General features: G+C 44.8%; 1 protein-coding gene across 1 annotated transcript; it reads right to left on the bottom strand.

Annotated features, from left to right (window-relative positions):
- Positions 1-1659: 1659 nt before the first annotated feature.
- LOC116293322 (alkaline phosphatase) lies at positions 1660-25297 on the bottom strand. Its single transcript, XM_089037906.1, is given in 8 exon segments — positions 1660-1947; positions 2505-2792; positions 3347-3454; positions 4233-4373; positions 4779-5021; positions 5558-5791; positions 23622-23957; positions 24954-25297. Coding segments are annotated over 8 exon segments (1641 nt in total). The 5' UTR covers positions 25006-25297; the 3' UTR covers positions 1660-1708.

Below are 25297 nucleotides of genomic sequence, written 5' to 3'. Positions count from 1 at the left end.
AATATTAATATTAATAATAATAAGTAGGTATTAGTTTCAGGTCACCCATCCCACAAAGAAAGTCAAGGTATAAAGGTACAAACCTCATCAATTTTTCCTTCTTTTTCTTCCAGCTAATATAAAATAAAAACAGCAACAAAAGACAAGCTTACCCACAGGTAGCCCAATCTTGGTTTCTGTGGTGTCCTGTTATAAGGAAATGTATGGAGATTCATCAAAAATTTCAATCAAATCATTGAAACGTGAAATAAGGCCTCGAAATTTTACCCGATCATTGAGAAATAGCACTTCTTTCGCTCTGCGTGGTTATTTTTTGAATTTAGCCCGTTTTAAGATTTTTTCCCCCACCAGTAAGAAATAAGAGAAGGTTGGAAACTCGAGTCCCAAAAGCGAACCATCACGGGTCTTTGAAACCTCGTACGTCTTCGAATTTTCTTTCCAGCGCCAAATTTTAGTCATGACCCTTCTCTCACATCCCTATAGAACCGAGAAAGTCGCATTAGAGATTAGTCTTCGCGTCTTTAAGCCATTAAATTTGCCTGTATTCACATACTACCTCGCTTGTTCTGACCCGTACTTGGAGCTCACTGTACACCAGTTCAACGGGTTTCTTTCGGCAACCGACCCGAGGTCACGCCGGAAGTCTTCGTATCGTAAATGCGGGTTGGATTTGGATATAGTCTTTCTTCGAAATTATGGTGACTGTATTTTTTAACGGCCTAAGATACAAAAGTATTTAAATTATAATTTATAACTTTATAATCTTCCTTCGAAATTATGGTGAGTGTTTTTTTCTTACGGCCTAAGATACAAAAGTATTTCTTCTTTCTGGCTCTACATCCCGCCATCTTTTCGGGGAAAAGCGCGGGAAAGTACAAGTTGAGAGGGGATTAGTTCTAACCCCATTCTCGTACCCAGACCCTTCTCACCAAAAAATCGAAGGATTTTCGATTTTTCAAGTTAGAAAGCTGAGACGGCTTTGGGTAACCCATGGTTCTAACCCATGCAGACGCTAAAGTGTCGTAACATACAGTATAGGCTCTTTATGAGAAAAGAATAAGAGCGCATCGGTAACCAATATTTACAATCAGACTAAATGGATATCAATTTCTTTTTGCATTGAAAGGTGCATTAAAAATTTTGAAATAAATATTTTTTAATGTTCTTTTATTTAAAAAACTATAGATATAACAAAACGTATGAATTTTCTAGTTCCTAAGTAAAATTGTGTCCTCGTTATCTGAAACCTTAAAAAAAGCTTTTTTCCAGTTGCGCCTTCAGCCGAGTAACTCGATCATAAATTACCAGGGGGTAGAGGGGCTTTCTTGGCTCTCTAAAACAGGGGCATGTAAAATATACTGTCATAAGAGACATGGGAAGAGGGGGAGGGGCTTTCTTGGCACTCTAAAACAGGGGCATGTAAAATATACTCTTATAAGGGACATTGAGAATATGACCAAAGGTAGCAACATCCACTTACGCTTTGGAAGTGTTAAATACATTTGAATGACTGAAGGTAGCGGGTAAAAGGATCAAAGTTTTAGCGGTTTTGGTTAAATAGGATTAAAATGTCTACAGATTTTTCGGGCATCACAACTGAACTCCCCCCCCCCCCCCCCCCCCCCTGCTCCCCGGTATAATCTCCCTCGTCCCCCGGGTAATCCCCTTTGGTAATTTATGACCAGTCCTAAGACCATATTACATTCATCTACAGTATAATAACATTGACAGCTGCTGACAATAACGCCATAAGCATACCAACATTCATAAATGCACAAGAGCTGTTTGCCGAGTTCACTGGAGGTTTTCCTCCCCTGGCCTCGGGCTTGTTACATTTGCTCTGCTTGCTGTCACTCAAGCAAAGGGCGTGGTCCATGACGTGGAAAACGTAGTTTTGTTCCAAAACTCCAACTAGGAGATCAGCCCATGGACCACGGGAATAGATTCCTGAAGGAAAAATGGAAGAGGTATTAATAAATGATCAAAAAGCAACTTATCATTTATCAAAAGCTGTTGAGGGTGGGTGGAGTGAGTGGTGAAACGTATTGAGAGTGATATCCCAGTGCTAGACTAACCATCATGGTCATAATCATCATTGTATTGCCATAACAATCGAGTCACAAGCAGCATCAATCACCACCATCATCATAATTGGCATCATTATCGTCATTATTGGCATCAGCATAGCATTACCATTGGCATCATCATCATTGGCTTCATTTTTTGGCATCAGCATAAGTATCATCTTAGGATCATCTTCATAAACATCTATATTATCATCAATGGAATCATCTCACAAATATCATCATTATCCATAACGATACCACCATCACCACCGCCATCGTCATCATCATCATCATTACCTCAAGTGACATTCTTTTAAAATCATCCCCATTCATCGTAAAAAAAAGTAGTCAGCAAAACCATCATTTCATCATCACCACCATCGTTATCTTACGACTAATTAGGATTCAGCCCCCTCCCCTCCCCCCTTATCAACTTACCCACATCCTGTCCCCCATGGGATTCATACTCATCAGCACCATTATACAGTGATTGTTGCTTGAAATCAATATCCTGGGTGTTGACGCCAGTCAAATTCGTTCTGGGGCCAAAATTTGCATTTGGACCATTCTGGTAACCAAGGGTAGTGAAAGGCATTTTGTCATTATCTGCCAATTTTAAAACACCCCCTTGCTTAACCAGTCCTAATATTGGGTTTCCTGTGTCAGGATATCCTGCTATGGACATGGTGTGGCCATGGTCTGCTGTCACTATCACGAGTGTGTCATCTGATGAAATGAAAAGACGTTTCTTTAAATCATGGAAGGTAATCTCCACTCTCCTTTTGTTTCCTCTCTTTTTTTCCTTTCGGGTTCTTGCTTCTCCTCTCTTCCTTTCCCACTTGGCTTCCTTTCACTTCCTTCTCTTCATTTTTCATTTTAAGTCCTTTTTTGTTTCCTCTTTAATAACTCACATTCATTTCCCTCGGTTTTCTTTCCTTCCATCATCACATATTTTCTTCATTTTGTTTTCTCTGGTTCATTTTCCCTTTCCTTCCATTTCATTTTGTTAACTTTTTTCTGTTCTTTCCCGTCCCTAATCTCCCTCTCCTCTCCACAAAGACCTCTTTACCGTGGGCTTTATATTTTATGTGGGGTTTTCCGTGTCATTCCCTAGAGTATCATTTCTGTGCCGGTTAAACGGTTGCGCATAAGAAGACACATGAATACACAACTGAAACAAATAATCTTTTTCGAGAACCAGGAATGAAATGTGGTTCGAAATGGGAAAACATTGCACCCAAGGTAAAAAGGTCTTTTCCATGGGGTTCATCCTTGTCTACCTTTATTGGTTAGTTCTGTTGCCTTGGTAACCGAAGCATCCATAAGAAGGGTTTCAGTAAGCGCACGATAAGCATTGTTGTCATGGTGACCATAATCAATTAAACCACCTGTGGAAAAAAGTGCCGAGATGAATTAGTAAGATTAGACTAAAAAAAACAAAAAAAAAAAAAAAAAAAAAAAAAAAAAAAACGCTGCAAAAAGGTCTCAAAAGCTGGTACTACTATTTTCCTCATTACTTGGAAACTCTGCACATTTATCAATAGCTGTTATTACAGTTGAGCTCGCATTGAGATATTCTTTTTTTTTAAGAATCACACAAGTTAGGGCTATAGGGTCGTTACAATACTTATCGTCTCATTTGCATGCATCCATAATGTCTGCACCAGTGATCTTTCAGAAATTTCCCACAAGTAAGCATTTTTGTTTTATGCAAATAAGGGCACCGTTTTAAGTCTATGAGAGTATTGAAGCGTACGAAAAAATAACGTGGCGGGGCCGGTCGTGACCTGACGCAAGTGTCGGTGCGTTTTGGCGGGAGAATTTTAGCTAAATCCACATGAACTCCATCAGTATAAATCCTTGGAGAAAATCACTTTGTTAAGGAATTTTCTGTAACTTATCGCAAAATCCGTGGAAAAATATCAAAATCCTCAAGCATGTGGATTATTCCTAATCAAGGATGGTGTGTAGCGGTGGATCGTCTCAGGTTGTATAATTTCTGTTGGCATCACATATGAGTATGGTTTATTTTGTTTCCCTTTTGAAACGAGTGTTTTCGCTTTGACCCCTGATCAACCCAGAGATTTTTTCGGCGAATCGAAAAGATTTTAAAATTTACAGCAAAATTACTTTAGAAATAAAATATACGAATAAGAGATAACCTACTTTCAACCACCAGAAAGAATCCTTTAGGATTTTTCTTTAATATTTTGATAGCAAATTCGACCATTTCAGGCAGAGAAGGCTGACCGGCAGTATCATTGATTCTGTCTACTTCGTACTTCATGTTGCTGTAGTCAAAAAGGCCTGAAATAGTAATAAATGAGAATAATAATGAAGTTGATGGTATACTACTTCAGAGGGGCTGCAGACGGTTTTGTGAATAAGCGCTGCCGGAAAACAACGAGAAACAAACAAGACTGAGAACGAATGAACCTCCGAAAAACACTAAACCATATTATATATAAGTGAAATAAGGAAGCAAGGAAGCAAGGAAGCAAGGAAGCAAGGAAGCAAGGAAGCAAGGAAGCAAGGAAGCAAGGAAGCAAGGAAGCAAGGAAGCAAGGAAGCAAGGAAGGTAGGAACGAAGGAGCGAACAAACGAACACACAAGCGCGGTAGCAAATAAACAAAACCAAAAATTAAAAAAGCGCAGTAGGCAACAAAATATATCTACATATAGTATTTCTTATATTTATTTATCATAATTTACCAAGAACATGTTTCGTCTTTTCCACATCAAGAGCGTCTAGTTGTTTCTTGTTCCACACAAACTTCGAATCAGGTCGTTTCGCCACCCATTCATCGATAAGGTTTCGACCATCCAGCCGCTTGCCTGTCGTATTAACCTCCTCGTAGTCTGTCATGTTATTAAGAAGGAACACTCTGCGTCCTCCACCAAGAACTACCTCAATGCCATCTCCAATCTTGCCTTGAAACTCTACCATCTGCAAAGCTGTTAGAAAAAGACAGTCCAATTGTTGAGCAAAACTGAGAGCCTCTAAAAAATGGTTAGACTCAATTGAGCGACCAGTAGTTGAAATTCCAACGGGTTAAAAACATGACTCCATATATAGCAATTGTGTCATCGCATTGCTTCACTGCGTTCATTGGCAACCTTACGTTATTTTTTTTCATTACTTGGCCTTGAAAATTCCCTAATTTCGAATCTTAATACATTAGTTATCTTTCATGTGAGAGGAACAGTAAAAGATTCGGTACTACAAGTCATGTGCACTTATCTAAAAAAATGCGAAATTATGATTTTGATGAATACACAATTTTGATTCCATACTGCTGAATGTGCTTGTATTTTATCAATCGCTTTAGCTTTGTATAAATGAAAGATCTTCATAAATTATGATAAATTTTCACCATACAATTTAGGAGATTCTTATCAAAAAAGATAATAGGTGCAAAAAAAAAATTTAAGAGCGGAATTCATTCCCTCCCTCCCCTCCCCTAACACCCATTTTTGCCCCTTAACCATACCAATATCCTTGCAATCCTTAGCATCGCTTGGCAAATCTTTGTCACTTTCCCAGTATCGACTTGTTGCACTTGAATACAGATTCGAGGGCGTGGCATGGGTAACTCGCATGGTGCTGATGAAACCCGTTGACATCCCAGCTTCCTCTGCGAGCTTCAGAATGCTGTCCACTTTCCTTGCTTCAGTCAGCGTGTCGCATTTTTCATATACAACCTCTTCGTTAACACCGATCACGGCTTTGTTATGCAGAATAAAAACATTTGGTATTAACATTTAGTTTGTTTTGTACACAGAGTGCCCAGTCATTTTTCGTGTGCAAGCCTAAGGGCCCATTTACATGATACCGGAATGAATTCGAGAATGAAATTTCATACCGCGTTTACATGAGAAAAATCCACATAACGAGTTCAAGCTACGATCGCATTGAAATGTCTGATACGCATGCGTTATTCGTTTCATTCTCCCCAGAGAGCGGTTTCATTCCGGAATGTGTTCGTTCCACGTTCACATGATACCGGTATGGAATATCGTTCCGGAATGAGCGTTTCTTTCCGGAATGAAAACCGGGATGACTCATTCCGGAATGACTCGTTCGAATTCTGGAATGTCATTTTGCTCTGGTATTATGTAAACAAATACAAAGAAATATATGGCAACCGGGATGAATTCGTTCCGGAATGAAACTCATTCCGGTATCATGTAAACGGCCCCTAATTAATGATAACCCTTGAGCACCCAGTGGATCGTTTTTCCCACAGAAAACCCAAATAAATTTGTTTACAAAGCACAATGGCCTCTGGGTACCCTGTGTTTGGCACTGATAACGGTTTGCCGGTTGTGCAATAGGTCGCGGGCTCAAAGCCCGGCCCAACCAACACTCAGAGTCTTTAAAAAAATTTCAAATTTAATTTCAAATATAATAGGACACTTAGACTAAGGTCAAACGTGGAACTCCACATGAGCCGAACTTAATGACATCAAAGAAGACCGCCTTAAGTGTTATCCATTGTTTAAATTAGGTTCGGCTCATGTGAAGTTCGAACTGAGTCTTAGTGTCTTCCGCAAATTCCTAGATTGCATTTGAGAGCAGCAGTAAGGGGGACTCGCGAAGGGGGTACCGGGAGCCCGGGGTAATGCCCGCGCCAAGTGGCATAGGCCTCCAGCGGGAAATACCCGTGTCCCATTATACGCAGCAGTTAGGTGGACAATGCCAAAATCACGAGTCGAGAAACACCAGCCTTCCCCGGGGGTTGGAGGTCGGCAACCCGCCCTACAGGGGGTCTTGCGCGAAATGTCCCTTACTGCTGCTCTGTTGGGGTCGCAAACGGAGGGTAAAATATTCTTTAGATATACGATGCATGAATGTAAGAAGTTTGTTAACGACTTTTGCATAATTTGTCTAAGACCTAAAGTTATCGTACCTAAGCCAGAACCCTTTTGGTGTTGTGGTAAAAAAATGCAAATAGAAGACGACACGTCAGCACAGTGTTACGAGTGTGGTAAGAATATTCGTAATGCCGTACCAAATGCTACCAAAGAGCAGTATTACGCCAATGGAGGTCGTACGAAGACCCCATATAAGAGGTTGAAATACTTCAGGGACTGGATGAGTCATATCCAAGGTTTACATCCGATATATTTAGACACGCGGGAGATCATAGACAATTTGGAAGAGCCCTCGCCGCAAAGTCTACGAAAGACATTGAAAAAATTAAAGCTAGGGAAATATTACAAAGCTATTCCCTATCTTTTGTCTGAAATTACCGGTAGGCGTATTCCTGATGTCCCAGATATGCAAAGGGCCGAATGGTTATTCTGTCGGCTAAATAAGAAGATTACGTATTACCCCGACGTAATTTACGAAATATTTTACAAAATAGACCCCAACCACCCACTGTTAGGATGGATTCCGAGAAGATGAAATGTGCAGCCGAAATCCCCCTACGTTCTTTTCGAAGCAGATGTCTACTGAGCGAGTTTTCTTTGCAGCTCCTCTTTTGCCTCCTGATAGATCTTTTTGCGAGATTCCTCGGAAAGATCTTTCACGATGGTTTTTTTATTGCCCGACTTTAATTCGCCGTATTTCTTTTCCTCCGCGAGGATCAAAGAGAACTCCACGTCGTCTATGCGGCGGTCCCGCAGAGCCTGAGACACTAAGTTGGCGATGGTGTTAGCCTTTGCTCTTGCTAGGGCTATGTGAGTGTCGTGCTTGGATATCTTGCCGGATAATTGCTTTATGATGCCTGTCGTAACAGCGGAAACAATGCCGCAGACGGCTCCAACGCTGGCCAAAGGAACGCCAACGACTATTCCAGGTCCGGTAAGCGAAGTAGCAACGCCAGTGCCTGTTAACGCCACGGACATGGAGCCGGAAGTTATGGCTATTTTATGCAAGATGCTTCGAGCTCTAGCGTACTTTTTCCTGACCTCTTCGTAGTGTTTCGCTTGCCCTTCCAAGTAAGCCAGGATTAAGTTCGCTTTATTTAGACGAAAGTTTTCAGCGTTTAATTCGTTAGGACCTATATCCTTAGTGGTGGTGTGATAGTTGGGAACATTTGGGTACAACTGAGGTGCTGAAGGTATAACATCCATTATATACTAATGTACGACGCTTTTGGGAATAACATAGAGGAGCAGCCACATCACGACAACCGGGATTATGCCAACTGGAGAGCATTTAGGAAGATGTTTCCGCACGCGGATGCTAGTAAGTTCGAAAGAAGATCCGATGGGATTTACTATAAAGGCTCCAGGATGTACAGCAATGCGGACTTGGAGCCAAAGGTGACCGTTAAGCATGAGGAAAAGCCAAAGTCCAACTTCCCAGAGAATTTACTGCTTACGGATGAAGAATATCCATTTTACGATAATAAAGACAAGAAGGGTTTCGAAGATTTGGTTACCACTTTAAAAATACCCGTAGGTAAGTCTTCCTTTAAGATGAAGGTTAGAGACATCTTCAGAGAAACGCGCATCAAGCATACGTCAGGTAAAGAAGCCCGTGAATGGCTTGCGGGGCCCAACATGCGGTATTGGCCGCAGCAGTTGAACTTTGCTGTTTGGGCTGCCACGAAAGGATGTGGAATAGCCGCGGATATGTTCCATATTCCTTTCCTGCGATTTCACGTCGCTTTTACAATTCGTAGGATATTGTTCGAATTAGGAGCGCCGCTTCCTGGCGATAAGATCTTTAACGCGATGGATAATAAATACGACAAAGTCGCATGGGAGAGATTAAAGAATGAATTCAAGCTCACCAACCCTGACTTCCGCAACAAAGAAGGTGCCGCACATGGTTTAGGAGAAACGTACACTTATGCTTCGTATGTCGGAGCCAGCATAGAAACTCCGGGCATGGGCTACCCAAGTCAATGGGAATTCTCTGACCTTGGAGGTAGAGCATCAAAAGGTAACCTAATTTATTTCATAGAAAGCAAAGAGAGAACTCCGTGGGCGCCCTTCGTTGCCGCGAAAGGTATTGGCCTGAAGAACCAAGCAAGGATTAACCGCAGCATTGAAGCCTTTGTTTACTGCGTCCTTGGCGCCCAAGTTAGCACCCGCAGCCCTATTGTGAGTGCCTCCGGTGCGTCACAGGAAACCCAACAAGTATTCCTTGTCCTCTTCGAAAGCGCTGTTATCGAGAATGAGATTTCTAAGTCAGTTCAAAGATATCAACTTGCGGTGCAGCAATCAAAGGTTAGACTGGATTATGCCTTGAGTCCTGGTTGTTGGTTAATGCCAAGTAATTTGGTCATCAACGCCGATTCCGTCGTGGGTTACAACAACAAACTTCAACGAGCTACTAAGGATATGAAGTTTGGGGTGAATGACGTGAACTCTGACACTCTTAGGAACATTCCCCATTTCGTGGAGAAGCCAAAAAAGACGCATGAAACGAAACCGCCACCCGTAAGGGAAACGTACGTGCCATCAAGAAGAAAAACTTACGTGCCGCCTAAAAAAGAGGAGGAATATGACCATAACTTACTAAAAGCCGGCTTAGCAGCTGCAAGCATTGGTCTGAGCTATTATATATGGCGATGAACAACCCCTACGTAGCTGGAGTAGATTGTGTCTATACGACTTACACAGGCGAGAAAAAATACACCCTGGCATCTTGGGTTGATGTCACGGGCATGTCTGTAGACTTGAACTACTCGGGAAAGAAGTTAATCCTTTGTAGTATTTGCATTGGCACGAGCAGCCATGCCAACGTGGGCTTCAGGTTCCTGGATGAGAATGGCATACTGCAGCCTATGCGTACGAAAACGAACAACAGGGAGCCTGCGCATTTCTCCGTAGAGCCGCCAACGAATAGCGCTGAGAATCTTACGACTTGGACTTTCCATATGGTCGCCGATTGCCATGGGAAGGTAAAGTTGCAAATGCGCGTAGATGACAGTGGGGGCGTTTGCGTGAATAGCATAGAAGATCAAAGAGACACGACCTATAATCACGCAACCATTAGCACTCTTACGGCGTTGAGTCTTTAAATATATGAATCCACATGTAAAGGAGGATTCGTTTTCCTTTCGTCTTAAGGAAACCTTGGACTACGGTGATGAATGGTTTAATACCGGCCTACAGGTAGAGGTTGGAGGCCTTGGTATGATCATATGCACCATTAACATTAGCGCGTTCAATGACAGCAATGCTGGGTTTAGAATCGTCGATGAGAATGACCATCCATTACTGCCCTACAGAGAAAGAGATGATAATAGACATTCGGCGCATTTTACGTTTGAGTCTCCGCAGACGTCATTTGAGAACAAGTCGCTGGTGACTTTTCACATGATAGCCAACTGTCAACACGCGAGGCTACATATTCGCCCAAGCGATCGTATCACTGATCACCAACTCGGTGCGGTTGGAATGAATACTAGTTATGGGAAGGATCTTCGTCCACAGGATGCTATTTGGAATCATAAGACCATTAGCACCATGACCGCCATACCACTAGTTCCGCATTATCAAGGCGGTGCGAATACTATCTTTACTTATCCCCAGTCGAGGATGCCTCGGACACCCGACGACGATAAGCCCGACATAACATACAAGGATAAGATTAACCCTTCATCTTCTTCAGGAGTACCACTCCAATAGCTACTACGAGGATCCAAACGTTATTCCCCACGAACTTCAACAGTTCGCCGCCGGTCCTAAGTACCAAGGAAACAACCGAACCCAGCAGCCCAGGAAGACCGGCTGCCATCTTTTTTCCCAAGTCCGTTAGTCCACTGCCTAACTTGCTTACGCCCGCGCCTGTAGCCTTAACCGTGCTAAGGATAACTCCTACTACGCTCGAAATAGCAACCGCAAATGCCAGCGGAATACCATACTTCACCAGAGCTCTTTTTACCTTTTCCTTGGTGGTAAGCCCTAATTCTTTCTCCAGCTTCTCCTTTTCCGCCCGCAACTCCGCAACTCTCTCCTGAAGGGTTTCTAATTCCCTTTGGGCAGCCTCCCTTTCCTCTTCGGTACGAGTTTGGTCCGCAATTACTTCTTGCTGCCGCTCTATTTGCCCCTCCAGGTCTTCGATGGCCTGATCTCTTTGCCGGACTTGTTCCTCCATGGTGTTAATTTCAGCCATTAACCGTCGCCGTTCCACTAAAGAGCCGGCTATGGTGGTTTGTAGGTTATCGGTATCATCTTTAATTAGATCCAACTCTTGCAGGGCGAGGTTAAGAGCCCTTTGAGTTTGATTTCTTTCGCGACGAATTCGGGTTCTTTGGTCTACCAACTCCCTTATTTCTTGGTCTTTGAATTCGACTTCCCTCCTATGCGCGTCGGCAAGCCGCTGGGTTTGCTTCATGTATTCCTCCTCCCTTTCTTCCAGCGTTTCCCGCAGCGCTTCCGTTGAGGTGCCAGAGCTTTGGGCTTCTTCTAAGTCCCTTTGTGCTTTATCTCTTTCGCGCAGGGTTTTATCCAACTGGTTTCTCATTTCTTTCATCCTTTCGTCTTGATGGGCGGACTTCTTTTCAGCATCGGCAAGTAGTTGACCTTGCTTTGCGTACTCTGCGTCTCCTTTTTCTAACTCCCTTTGCAGCTCCTCGGCGCGCTTTTCGATTTCAACCCTTTCGGTTAGGGCTCTCAACCTTTCTAACATGCTCCTAGTAGCCTGCTGAAAGCCTTTTAATCTTGAGACGTCGCCCCTAATGTTGCCCTCCTCATCAAAGAGGGGCTGCGGTTTTGTCCAGCGGTCTTTGTCGGGAAATCTTAAGTCTTGGACGCTTATGAGGACTTTGTTTCCCTTTTCCGTAAGCTTTACGTCGTCAGCATCAAAGTTGTCGTAGCGCCGCGTTAGCTCTTGCATCGCCCACTCTACGGTTTCCCCCGCGGCTGCTTCGTATGTGTTTTGAAGTTCCAAGTACTCGGGGACGGGGCTGCCGCGGTTCTTTGATTGCCACATGCGATTCAAGGCTGCCTTGAAGCTTTTCCACCTATTGCCATATTTGTTATATAAAGCTGCGTCGTAGATTAGGGGGTCGGTTTCCGCGCCTTGGGTCCATTCGTCGAATTCTTCATCGTTAATATCGACTTGGCCTTCTTCGGTAAGGGGGTCAAAATCCGTTCCTTCTCCTTCCATTATATATGATAAGCTCAAAGTTAAATCCCAACGTATTACCTAAGCAGGTTGGCGGACTAAAGGCAGAACGCACCTTTCACCGGGTCACCTTTACGCCTTCTAGCGCGAAACCAGGAGAGACGCTGTACGTAGGCGTGCCCCGCCTAACGGATAACCTAGTCTTAGTTCCTGGCACCTTGGCGTTAAGGTTCGACCTAGCGGTACAGTCAAGCCCCACAGATGAAAGGATTATCGTTAACAACGTGGGTCGCAACATCGTTTCTAAGATGCGCGTAAAGTTCGCCGGGGAATCCTTGCTGGACTTAAATAGGTACGATCTGTATACCACGTACAAAGACTTATGGTTGACAGCCTTTGACCGCGCGCAAAGGATAGAACAAGGAATTGGCAGTGTCATTCTACGTAAGGTCCGCACACCTACGAAAACGCAACCTACTGACGGCAGCGGAGAAACCGCAGTGGCAGACGCAAAGCGAATAAAGACCGCCTATGGTAGTAAGTATGTCATACCACTGGACTTTGAAGTAATCACGAATCACGGTGTGTATTACCCAAGACAGTTATCCGAACTGCAGTTTGAAGTAACTTTAGCAGATGCTAATAACATTATTGGTGGGCTAAGCACTGCACTTACCACAACAACCCCATACTCTATTACCAACTTAGAATTACAGTACGAAACGGTGTACAGCGAAGAGCTGGCCCGTAGCGCCGGCATGGAATACAGCTCCGGAAAGGCATTCTTATACGACCACGTAGTGATGTATAAGACGTTCAGCTTCCTGGATAAGACGGATGAGGTTATCAACCAAAGTATTAACCTCCCCCGAAGAAGTCTCACGGGGTTAATGCTGGTGTTTGCCAAACCCTACGAAGCCGGTAAGCGCGACTCCGAGGCCTTTCACAACCCCAACATTACTAACGTCGGCGTGAACATAAACGGCGTTCCAAACAAGGTCTACTCGCAGGGAATAAAGCCCGCAGACGTGTACAGGGAGGCAATGCGCAAGTTTGGCAACCAAATTAGCCCCGAGGAATTCTTTAAGGATAAATATGCGCTGTGGATTGACATGCGCACCATCAACGACGAAGACCTGCATGGTCAAGGCCTCCGTCTAGTAAATACGCAGGATGGCATAACATTGGAGATCAAGCGCACAAAGAATACTGACGCGCAGGATGCTGACAAGATAAACTGCTACGTCTTCGTCGTGTCTGACGCGCAACTGAGCGTAGAAATGAACCAATTGAAAAGCGTTGCCTATTAATGACTTCGTTGCCTCAGCCATTCTAAAAATAAAATATTCCTTACGTATAATATGCTTCGCGTATTTGAAAACAACGACACCAAACTGCAATGCATAGTGCAAGGCAACGAACTGTACTTCAAAGCAAAGGAAGTGGCGCTGGCGTTGGGCTATGAGCGCCCAAAAGATGCAATTAAGGTGCATGTTCGTGAAAAGTATAAGAAAAGGCTTAGCGAACTTAGAATGGAGGTGAATCGCCTCCCTTCCAGTTCACACCCACATTCCCTGTACGTAACCGAATCTGGGTTGTATCAGCTGATATTTAGCTCTAAGATGCCAAAGGCAGAGGCATTCCAGGATTGGGTGCTCGAGGAAGTTCTTCCGACATTAAGAAAGACTGGTAAGTATGAAATTGAACGGCGCTTCAACACCGCGAACAGGTTAGTATTCAAGATCGAAAACGAAGCCGACCTACACGCAAAGGTCGTCGACTACACACGTAGGCTTTACCCCGATTTCATCATAGCGCCGGGTCTTGGCGAACTTCAAGATTCAGACAGCAAGCGAATAACCTGCTGGCGAAAAGGCTACCAAGCCGGTCAACCCGACCTTTTAATCCTAAATGCGCATAAGAAATACCGCGGGTTGTGTATCGAGTTGAAAACCCCAAAAGGAAACGGCGTCTTATCCGCGAAGCAATCCAAAAAAATTGCGCAGCTTGACGTAAATGGTTACCTAACGATGGTTAGCAACGATTACGACATTATCTGCCGTGCCCTGATGGATTACGCGGATGGTATTCGTATTCCCTGTAAGGGCTGTGTAAAGCGGTTTAAGTCCTACGCCACTTTGAAAACGCACCTAAAGATATTCCATAGGTATAATGAAGCTCAGCTTGACTCACTGGCGTGATCTTGCCCACGGTAAAGCATACGAAATAAAAAATTACGTCGTCTTCGAAGACATCGACCGTTTACGGTTAGTCCTCAAAGACTTAGAAGGCAAGGAATATTCCCTTTGGGCGCCGGATTGCGTGCGGTACGTAATTCAGGGCGAGGAATTCACCCACTTACGCAGCTATGGTAAGGTAAATGGCCGATGGAAGTTTGACATCGAAAGAACAGTCACTCCATCTCCTCTTTGTAGTTAAGCGCCCGCTGCGCTTTAGGATCCGCGGAGCACCAATGGGATCCTTCGGAGAATACCCTGTCGCAATGAAGGCAGGTGTATTTTTTACGCGGCGGCTTACGAGGGGTAATGCAGTCGGCAGGTAGTTCGCAAGTAATACAGTCCATATATTGAAAGGGTAATTAGAATGCCTCCCAGAAAGGCAGCTGCGTAGGCTAGCATATACCTTTAAAAGGGGTCCTTATCATTAATGAATAAAAATAAGGATGGGATTTGAGACTCTTTGCGCAAACCCTACCTTACTATTAAAGGCCCCAAGAAATGCTATTTCAAAAGTGTCTCAGAATGTTAACAATAAGGTTAAATCTTTGTTAAGTATGTGTGGAAACTATTTCAAAAGTGTCTTAGAATGTTGACGTTTAGGTTAAATCTTTGTTAAGACACCCCGGAAACTATTTCAAAAGTGTCTTAGAATGTTGACGTTTAGGTTAAATCTTTGTTAAGACAGTTGAAGATATGTTCCTCTTCTCTAACACAACCACAACGATCGCACTCCTGCCTCCAATACTCCCTTTTAGTCCACGGAACGCCTTCGGCGCGTTCAAAAGAGGGGAAAGTACGGACTATCTTCTTATGGTAATCTATGCGATTCCTTAAGTAATCCTCTTTATGCGGGCAGCGACACATCAAATCCGCACATCGGTAGCAATCCACGCCTTCTAGGTCATACGCCCCAAAGAGAAATCGATAATTCACTTCATGCGTTCTCCGGTGCGTCTGTAAACGTTGACGACTACTAAGTATCTTATTACAGAAACTACACTGTCTGGTTCGATTACAGACGCCCCTTTTCAGATGCTGCTGCATTTCAAAGGGGCTGTGGAATTCATTATTACAGTCCTTACAAAGCCCACAAATGCGTTTATCCTGATGTTGTTGCATCTTTTGAACGGTGCTGAATTCCTTACCGCAATCCTTACAAGCGCGGCTAAGGGGTTTCTTTGTACAAACGCCGCGACGAACGTGGTATTGAAGTCTTTGTTTGGTGCTGAACACCTTCTTACACAACAAGCAGTCCATATATACTTAACAATATCTTAGCCTCCATTTAACATCCTTAACAAAGATTTAACCTTATTGTCAACATTCTGAGACACTCTTTGGAATAGTTTCCAGGCATCCTTAACAAAGATTTAACCTTATTGTCAACATTCTGAGGCATTTTTTGGAATAGCTTATGGGCGACTTAACAAAGATTTAACCTTATTGTCAACATTCTACAGGGGATATCGCATAAAGTCCTTAACGCTTTCTTTAGCCCACGTTGCCATCGTTATCAGCGCGCCAAACCGTTCTGCACGCTTCAGACCGCACATTTCATCGTACAACTCCTGCACGCGCTCTTTCAGCCGATCGATCTCCTCCCTTTGCATTTCTATGGTGTCTCTTTTATCTTTTGCGTCGGCGACAATTCTTTGCACTGCTTCCACTGGCTCCATCTATATATCTAGTGAAAATCCCCGTGATTTTCTAAAATATAAATGGATCCGAACCATATTCCCTGCAATGCTCTGATAGTAGGACCCACCGGCTGCGGAAAGACCCAGTTCGTCGTGGAGCAGCTATTAGGACCCTTTAGATACCGCTTTGACTACATAGTGCTATTATGCCCCACCTACGTGAATAACCGCACCTGGACGGGCATAGGAGTGAAAGACGACGACTTCTTCGTAGATATCTTAGACCCTAACGAGTTATCCAACCATTTGAAGTTCTGGCATAAGCAATTCCCTAAAGATACACAGACGCTCCTCATATTGGATGACATTGCCTGCGGGGACGACGTAAAGAAGCGCACTTCGGAGTTGGTGAAGCTCGCCTTTAGCGGCAGACATGACAATATCAGCGTTTGGTTGCTTTCCCAGCAGCTTACCAGCGTCTCTAAACCCTTCAGGGAAAACATAGGTTCACTTGTCGTCTTCTACACGCCCAGTCGGAGTGACCTGGAAACCATCTTAAGCGACTATGGAGGCGAGATAAGTAAGGAACAGTTACACGAATACATGCGGCATTTAAAAACGCACCAACATTCCAAGATGATCTTCTCTTTGAGGTTTCCGTACGAGGTTGGAATCTATGATTCCTAATGTATATGGATATTGAGCAGCTCTTAGATGAAGTCCCCACACAGCTAGATGAAAGTAACCTCAAGGAACAACTTAACATCCTTGTGTCATCTGGGAAGTGCAAAGAAATGATAGGCAAGGAACTTACCCATGAGCAGGTTAATAAGTTGTCAGAAGAGGAAGTCAAGAAGTTCCATAAGAGGTACGAGGCTGCCCTTGCAAGTAAGACCACGGACGCCGTAGCAGACTCCGCTATCCGACTTGCGACTAAATTGCTTGGACTTGCACTGCCTATAGACGACGTGGAGCAACTACAGAAGGACATAAGAGATGACTATGTTATCGCCCAAGAACTTAAGATAACCTGCGGCTGGTTGTCTTTAAAGTGTGGTAAGTTAATGGCAGTCGCCTCTGTGGCTTTGCACGTAGCTCAGCATGTCGACTTGAAGGAGGTACTAGGTTCCTTCGGAACATCTTGGAAGGACTTCAAGAAGGACAGAGAAGTCGAAAAGGTCTTCCAGGCAGCACTTACTGAGGTACCTGATCAAGTCACCTCAAGTACTTAGTCAAGTCACCTCAAGTACTTAGTCAAGTCATTCGTAAGTACTTAGTCAAGTCATTCGTAAGTACTTAGTCAAGTCATTCGTAAGTACTTAGTCAAGTCATTGTCAAGTCATCCTTAAGTCGTCGTCAAGTACTTATCAAGTCCTTCAAGTCCTTAGATATAAATGAGTGAACCAGAGTCGAAGGCAGAGCAGCCCGAGCAGAAGATTACCAAGGCTAAATCTCCAGGCAGAGTTGCCGCGGGGAAGAAGCTCGCGGAGATGAACAAGAAGAACAAAGCAAAGAAAGAAGAAAAGGTGGAGGAAAAAGAAGAGGGATCCTTTTGGAATCCCGGCTACGTCATTGGCGCGTTAGGAGTTGCTATAGCAGCAGGCAGCCTCTACTTACAATGGCGGGCTACGAAGCCAAAAGTAAAGTGGGAGGCCGCAACATATCACGCGCCCGTGGAGGTTAGAAAAAGTAAGATCCCTGAAATGGAGTAATAACCTTCTCGCTTTGTAATATAATGTCGACCGCGTTGTTGAAAACTGTTGAAGAAGCAGCTATTATTACTTCCATCGTTGCGGGTATTGGTTGGGTAGGTAAGAAAGTGCTCAAAGAAGACTTTACTGAAGACCCAAGCAAGAGCTTCGCTAATTTTGCTAAAATGACCGCTGCCGTTGGCGGGGCTATCATGGCAAAGAATTACCTACAGAAGGAAAAGTACCTGCCGACGACGTAAGCTTTGCTTGCGTCTAATATAATGGTTAGCTTAGTCGCAGGTGGAGTTATTGCAGCTTTAGCATTTACAGGGGCTAATTATGGTGGTAGATATCTGGATAAATTAGTTAGCGGTGATAGAAACGCAGAATCTAACGCTGAGAGGAAGAGGCACGACTTAGCGCTGGAGAAATATCAGCGGGACGTGGCAGCTTGGAATGAAAAAAGACAAGCCTACAGGGATTGGTTGGACAAGAATTACCGAGACAAAATGCAGGCGGATAAGAACTTCGAAAACACAGACTACGCCTTTAAGCTCTATGCGCAGGCGCACCCCGCGGCATCGACGGGGTCGGTGCCCCTTAGAATGAGAAAGCCTCAGTTTAAGGATTACTATCAGCCTTCTAAGAAACAAAAAGATAACGAGCTGGTCTTCGTAGGAGTCGCAGGGCTGGCAGGAGGCGTGGCTTTGGCGTGGGCATTGTAAAATGCCCCTAATATAATGATCGTCTTTTTGGAAAGCGACAAGAATAACTTTACCACTTATCTGAATCCTCCCATCCGCGCGGAAAGGGTCCGGTTGGTTAGTTGCTCTTTGTACAATTCTTGGTATAATTTAATTAATGGCTTTGTCATCGGAACTTCCGGCACCAAACCAAAAATACCAGATTCCCATTACACCCCCATAACACTGGCTAAGGAGCTAGCAAAGCATGGATATACTCTTACAACAGGATTACCCCATGAAATGAAATTCAAGAAAAATAGTGGAAGCGCTAATTTAAAGGACAGTTCATTGGTAGAACTCCTGGGCCTTACTAGTACCACGATAAATAGCGGTAATACATATGATGTAAAATGGAAAGTCGCATCCTCTTACGAAGTCTATTGCGACTTGGTCCATAGTTACAACAATGGAGAAAAGTCTTCTCTTATGTCCAAGTTTCTACCCAAAGGTAATCCATTTGACCCAGTAGAATACACTCCCATTTCTTTAAGCTATGACTTGTCTAATTTGGTAGAAAGCATAAACATCACCATTAAAGTGGACGGAAAGACGGTGGATTTTAACGGACGCAAGATCAATCTCGTTTTGGAATTCATATAATGGGCCGCGTAGAGGACAAACTTAAAAGGATTTACTATGGGCCTGAAGGCCTATTGGAAAGGAGCGTCGGCCATCAAGAAACTTGCAGCCGCGGCCAGGGTATCAGAGGAAACGGCTAAGAACTGGCTAAGAAAACAAACCCTCTGGCAGGTTTATCTTCCCGTGCCTAAGTACATTCCCAGGCCCAGCTTTACCGTAAATGTCCCCAATGAAGTTCATCAGGCAGATTTGCTTTTCTTGCCGCACGACAAGGTGAGAAAAAAGACCTATAGGTACGCTTTGACCGTAGTTGATATCGCAAGCAGATATAAGGACGCCGAACCCATAACCAGCAAGGATTCTGGGGAAGTCGCAGAAGCCCTAGGTAGAATTTATAAGCGCGTTTTGAAATGGCCTAAGCTGCTGCAAGTGGATGCGGGGACGGAGTTCATGGGCGTGGTTACTAAGACCCTGAAAGACCACAGCACTAAGATTAGGAGAGCCGAAGCAGAGTACCACAGGGGTCAGAGCATCGTCGAAAGATTCAACAAGACCTTGGCCGAGCGTCTCTTTGGGTACCAGTATTGGAAAGAGCTGGAAGATCCCTCCAAACGCAACAGGGAATGGACTCAGAGGCTCCCCCAGGTCGTCGCGGCTTTGAACAACGAGGCGGCCAGGGCTACGGGAATGAAACCCAGGGATGCTATGAAGAAGAAACACGTGGAACACAAGTCCTACGTCAGAAGTTCGAGGGCGGTCGGACTGAAGGAAAAAAAGCTACCCCGCGACATAGTGGTCAGATACCTCTATCAGCCGGGGGAACTCGAAGGTGGCAGTAAGAGAGCCACGGATCCTAACTGGTCCCTGGAAACGTATGAGATCTCGAAGTCCGTCACCAAGGAAGGGCAACCCGTGTTGTATTACCTAAATGGCCCAAGTCGCGGATTCGTCAAGGAAGAGCTGCTCATAGTCCCCAAAGACTCAGAGTAGCGCAGCTCCACGCGCCCGATTGCACTCTAGGCACGTCAGTCTTACGTTGCCTCTGCAATGCCCGCGTTTGTTATTTATACGATCCACGGAGAACTGCTGATCGTCATTTGGGTCAAACCTCCATAGTAGAGGTATGTTACACTTGGCACACCGTGCCCCTTTCTTATAGACGTCGTCCACGCATAGGTCGAACACCATGCCTTTTCCTTCGTCGTGTCTTTTGTAGCGAAGGAGTTTCTTAGCAATGTTCTCCTTTGCTATATCTTCTGGCGTCTTATCGTAACGCAATTGCGGACCCCAAGCCCTCCGCAACTGTTTGGCATATTCTACACGGCTTACAGCAGTGTAGATCAAATTACTCCAACATAACCGCTGGTCTATGATCCATAAGGTTTCCTTTACGGTTAGACCTTGCGCGCTGTGGACTGTCATACAATATCCCAAACGCCAATCTGGATGGGAGGTTATTTTTTCAACCTTTCCCATAGGCACCCAGGCTTTATCATGAGTTACCGCGTTTCGCAGTTGGACGTCGGTGCCCGGCACCCACACGTCTCTCTTCTGCATGCGGGTATCGTGGGGCTTGTAGCAAACGGGCACCAAATGGCTTGGGAATCTTTCGCGGTGTACTTCTAATAAATCTTTCTGTATTCGCGATTGTGCTGCGCGCTTGCTGCTCAACACCAAATCCTCTGGATGCCACGCGCAAAGGAAGTCCTCGTAAGATTTTGCCCGGATGCGTTTACGCAGCGTCTTGTTTTGCTCGGCATCACTGAGGCCCCGAAGTTCCGCCTTTAAGTTTCTTACTTGATCCTTGCTGCGGTAGTCGGCGTTGATTTCCTCTGCATGGTCTACCATTCCTTTTAACCATTTATGGGGCATTTCTCCGCAAATGGGAGGCGGCTGGCATGGATCTCCGGCAAATATAACTTGACACTTTCCGCGGAGGAAGTCTACAAATTCCTGTAAGATTTCTAATGGCACGGTGCAAATCTCATCCCATAATATGACCGACGGTATGTCGCGTATTGCTTCTGGCACCCACTTTTGACCGTTCCAGCGAAAGAAGCTGTGATAAGTCTGTGCGTCGTAACCCATCTCCGTCAATTCTCTTTCCAGACGGTGCGTCGGCGTTAACACCTTCACGCGAGGAAATAATTCCAAAACCCTGGTGGTTTTACCGCTGCCTCCGGGCCCGTACAGGTACGAAAAGCGTTGGTAAGAAATGGGGTCCACAACGGATGGCAATGGTTCCTCAGTGGGAACGACGGCACCTTTTACGTGTTTCCCATGATATTCCACACGTTCTCTCCAGGCTTTTATCTCTTCATCTTTCACGCGCCATTGACCGCTTTCTGCGAGTTCATCGGCTGTGTAAAACTCTTGCATTTTTTCTAACACTTCAGGCTTCACATACAAAGAATCCGTAGCCACGCGCGGTATGTCCTCTTTGTCAAAACGCAACAGCATTGACAATAGATTGATATGCGCATATGCGAGCATGCTGGCGCGCAAATGGTAATATTGCGGGCGATGATCTTGATAATAGCACAACGCATTCCATCGTTGCTCACCTTTACCTTCTATGAAATAATTCCACTTCTCTACGGACACCATCGTTCCTTGCTCATGTGCACGTTTTACGAGGAAACTCAACTCTCCGTTGTCAGTTATCAAACGCCTTTGCATGTGCTTTTCTCCTTCTTTTGCACCCTGGGTGAATTTGCCTATGACAATTCTAGCAGTGGGATTATGCTCTGGCAACCATTGCGTAAACGCGGAGCGGCACAATATGGCTTCATGCGCTGTGTATGTGAGCAGTTCGCGCTCTTCGAGAAACTTCAGCAGGGGTATGGGAATCCATTCTTTCTCCTGCAGATGTTTCCCATACCACGCGTAAATTATCGGATGTAAGCCCTTTGCTAACTTCCACGTGGTCAACCGCACGAACCCCGTAGACTTGGGGGCGTCATATTTACCGGGCAAAGACACACGAAAGAACTGCGAATCCGGATGCCCGTAGCGGTCGTAATACTCCTTGCAATCCCCGAGGCCTTTAAAACTGGCAGGGTAACAATGTTTCATGTCTAAGGATACGTATTCGTTTTCGTCATACTCCATGTTCCACAGACCTCCATGGCCGTGCTCTACGCAGGCTTTGGCTATGTCTCCAAATTCCTTAGGCGTGGACTTCCATCCATTTCTTTTCTTCGCAGCTAGGAAGTCCAAACTACGGCTGCTTAAGACCTCGTCTGAAAAGTCTTCCCCTAATGTCGCACACGCACTTTGAATACGTTGATGCTCTACTTCAGGGCGGTAGAGAGTACCATCCTGCGTCATGAACTGACTTCCTTCCGCGTCCATCAACCAAACGGAATTCTCGTGGACCAATTCTGCCAACGGCGACGTCTTATAAACTTTGGTTTCCTTTTTCTTAGGGAACCTAAGTTCTCGCCAAGCGTGTCCATTGTGTTGGTAGATGACAATAGGGGCACCTCTACCTCCATATTTTTTCGTCCCTTCGTAAATGCAACCGCCCGTGATATCCTTCACGTGTATGCGGCGTTCTAAAGCCGTCTCTAACTTCTGGATGTTTTTGATGGTACCTCCAGTCTTGTTGGTATCTCTTTCCCATTTCCTTATGGCCTCTCTCCTCTTGGGCGTAAGCTTACCACCACGAGCAGCGTCTTCGAAGAACTCTTTGACCAATTTCGCGACGCAATTACCCGGATGTCGCATCGGGCGCAACTTCCTAACATCCGGCTCCTTAATCTCGTACGCGCTGTAAATGACGAAGGTAACCGGGTAAGCGACCTCATAGAAGAGCATGTCAATTCCCTCTAATGCCCCCGGCCTCGTTTGCTTATTCAAGACGAACAAACTCTGCTTACCAGACGCCCTGATGGGATTACGGCCCTTTTCTATCACCCACTCGCCGTCCAAATACTTCACGAACGTCAACTCCAAACGGTAGTCGCCGTCCGGCATTCTGTCGATTATCTTTTCAGCCATCTCGTGATTCATCGTCTTGTCTGTCTTTCCCTCCATGAATGTAGCGAAGACAAAATCCGCATCTGAGTTATCCATCACCTGATTTCCCAGCCTGCGCACAGTTTCGTTTTGAATGTCGTTGACGGATGCCATGTATATCTAAAGAATATTTTACCCTCCGTTTGCGACCCCAACAGAGCAGCAGTAAGGGACATTTCGCGCAAGACCCCCTGTAGGGCGGGTTGCCGACCTCCAACCCCCGGGGAAGGCTGGTGTTTCTCGACTCGTGATTTTGGCATTGTCCACCTAACTGCTGCGTATAATGGGACACGGGTATTTCCCGCTGGAGGCCTATGCCACTTGGCGCGGGCATTACCCCGGGCTCCCGGTACCCCCTTCGCGAGTCCCCCTTACTGCTGCTTTTGAGTGACTCTCTGAACTATACAGGAAGCCCAAATTCTCAATCTTTTTTTTTACTAGGAACCAACGAAGGAAACCCAAAATCTCGCCGATCTCCTCTACACAGGGACCCCAGAAGTAGCATTGGCGGTACGCGTTACTACGTCACGCCATGCTCGTATTCGCACCTAGTGTTTTTTACTGTCATACAAATTTGCTCTTATGGAGAAATACAAAAATTATTCTTACCGCTTCTAGTCTTGACTCCAGTAAAGAGAGCATTAGCCGTACCGGCCGAGTCAGGAACTTGTCGATTTGTATTGTACGTCTTCGACAAACCAGTCTATGGAAACTCTTCATACGACAGATACCCCTCTTCACCTTTCTTGCCGTTCTGTTGTCCCTTTAGTATCCTTGCAGCGGTGTTGGTATTGATGTCACAGCCATCTCCGACGAACAGGATGACGTTCTTTGCTGGATTGTGATTGGGCTTCTGGGACAACAGCTTGTTCAATTTGTCGACACCATCAATAAACCATTGGTTCTTTTTCTGGGTTGATCTTAAAGAGTCGGCAGCATCAGAGCCTAAACGACATGATCAAATGAATAATGATAATTAAACTAAGTGGAGGAGTGCAATATGGGCAGTAATTATATCCATTTTGAAATCATTGGGGATTTCTGCAATCTGATTGGCTCAATTAAGTACTTTTGTGTTTGCTCGATAATCTTTATCTGAAAGGAGATGATGAGCGATTTTTTTTGTAGGTGTTAAAAGCTCAGTTGCTCGATATTTTGTGAGGGATTTTAAAGTACGTACCCCCCTTTTAATTATTTAATTCATTCGGCTAGAGGTCGGCTAGAGCTAATTTTGCTCCTTTATACTTGGTATTAGCTCAAGGCCCCGTCCGCACTATGCCGGATAAATTTGAATCCACAACTTTCACACCGAAACTGAAAAAAAAAAAAATTTCCGTCCACACATGAAAACGGAGAAAATGTTTCGCGTCCACCACTAGTCCGATGAGTGGCGGCAAAAACGCTTCATTGCACATCTGAGCATGAGCATCCAAGCTGAAATTGAGCCCGCGGTGAATTTTTAGCCTTCCTGCCATGTTCCCATGACAATTATGACGTCATCGTATTCGAAAAATTTCGGATACGAAATGTTCTCCGTCCACACTAATCAGCTAATGCGGCTAGCCGGCGTTTTCAAATTGTTCCACTCTGGAGACCATATTCGAAAAAATCGCCCGGACTAGTGTGGACGGTAGGCCTAACCGAATAAAATAAAATTCGGATTCAAATTTATCCGGCATAGTGTGGACGGGGCCCAAGTAGCGATACGTGAGCGGGAAAAATTGTTCGACAGAGAGCGAAGAACCTAGGACCAACCGTTATGAAATCAGTCTATCGTAAGCACCAGTTTTTTCAAAAAAAGACCAAGCAAGGGAATGTAGGGAATTTAACTTTTGGTGGCTTAGTGGTTATAGGTTTGGGAAGTCGACTTGATAAACCAGTAGATGATGATCATACTCTCAAGGGTCACTGAAGCGTAATTTGGGGTCTATATGAGCTTACCTTTGTGGTTCTGTAGAAGTATGGTCATTAGGAATAACAGAAGAACCCTCATCTTTGGTGCTGAAGTTTGAATCAATACTGTTCAAATGGAAGCATGTGTCAAGTACGATCTAGAGTACGGGGTCGTCAACTGTGTCCAAATATATGTTCTACCACGCTGCATGGTCACGCTATTGATTTTGACGTGTGCACGTCGGACCTGATATGCCAATCAACGTAAAAGCAGCTGCTTCTGTCTGTGAATATCATTAAGTTTTTGATAAGTAGGGGCCAACAAGTTGAATGAGAGTTAGACTAGAAAATGACAAGGTTAAAAGGTATGATTTTACCAGTCCAGCTTGTCT

The sequence above is a fragment of the Actinia tenebrosa genome, unplaced genomic scaffold (genome assembly GCF_029948245.1).
Source record: "Actinia tenebrosa isolate PJP-AT-01 unplaced genomic scaffold, QUT_ActTen_1.0 PGA_scaffold5__44_contigs__length_20552954, whole genome shotgun sequence".
NCBI classification, from domain to species: domain Eukaryota; kingdom Metazoa; phylum Cnidaria; class Anthozoa; order Actiniaria; family Actiniidae; genus Actinia; species Actinia tenebrosa.
The sequence above is the reverse complement of the archived record's forward strand: the minus strand, read 5'-3'. Positions and strand labels throughout refer to the sequence as shown.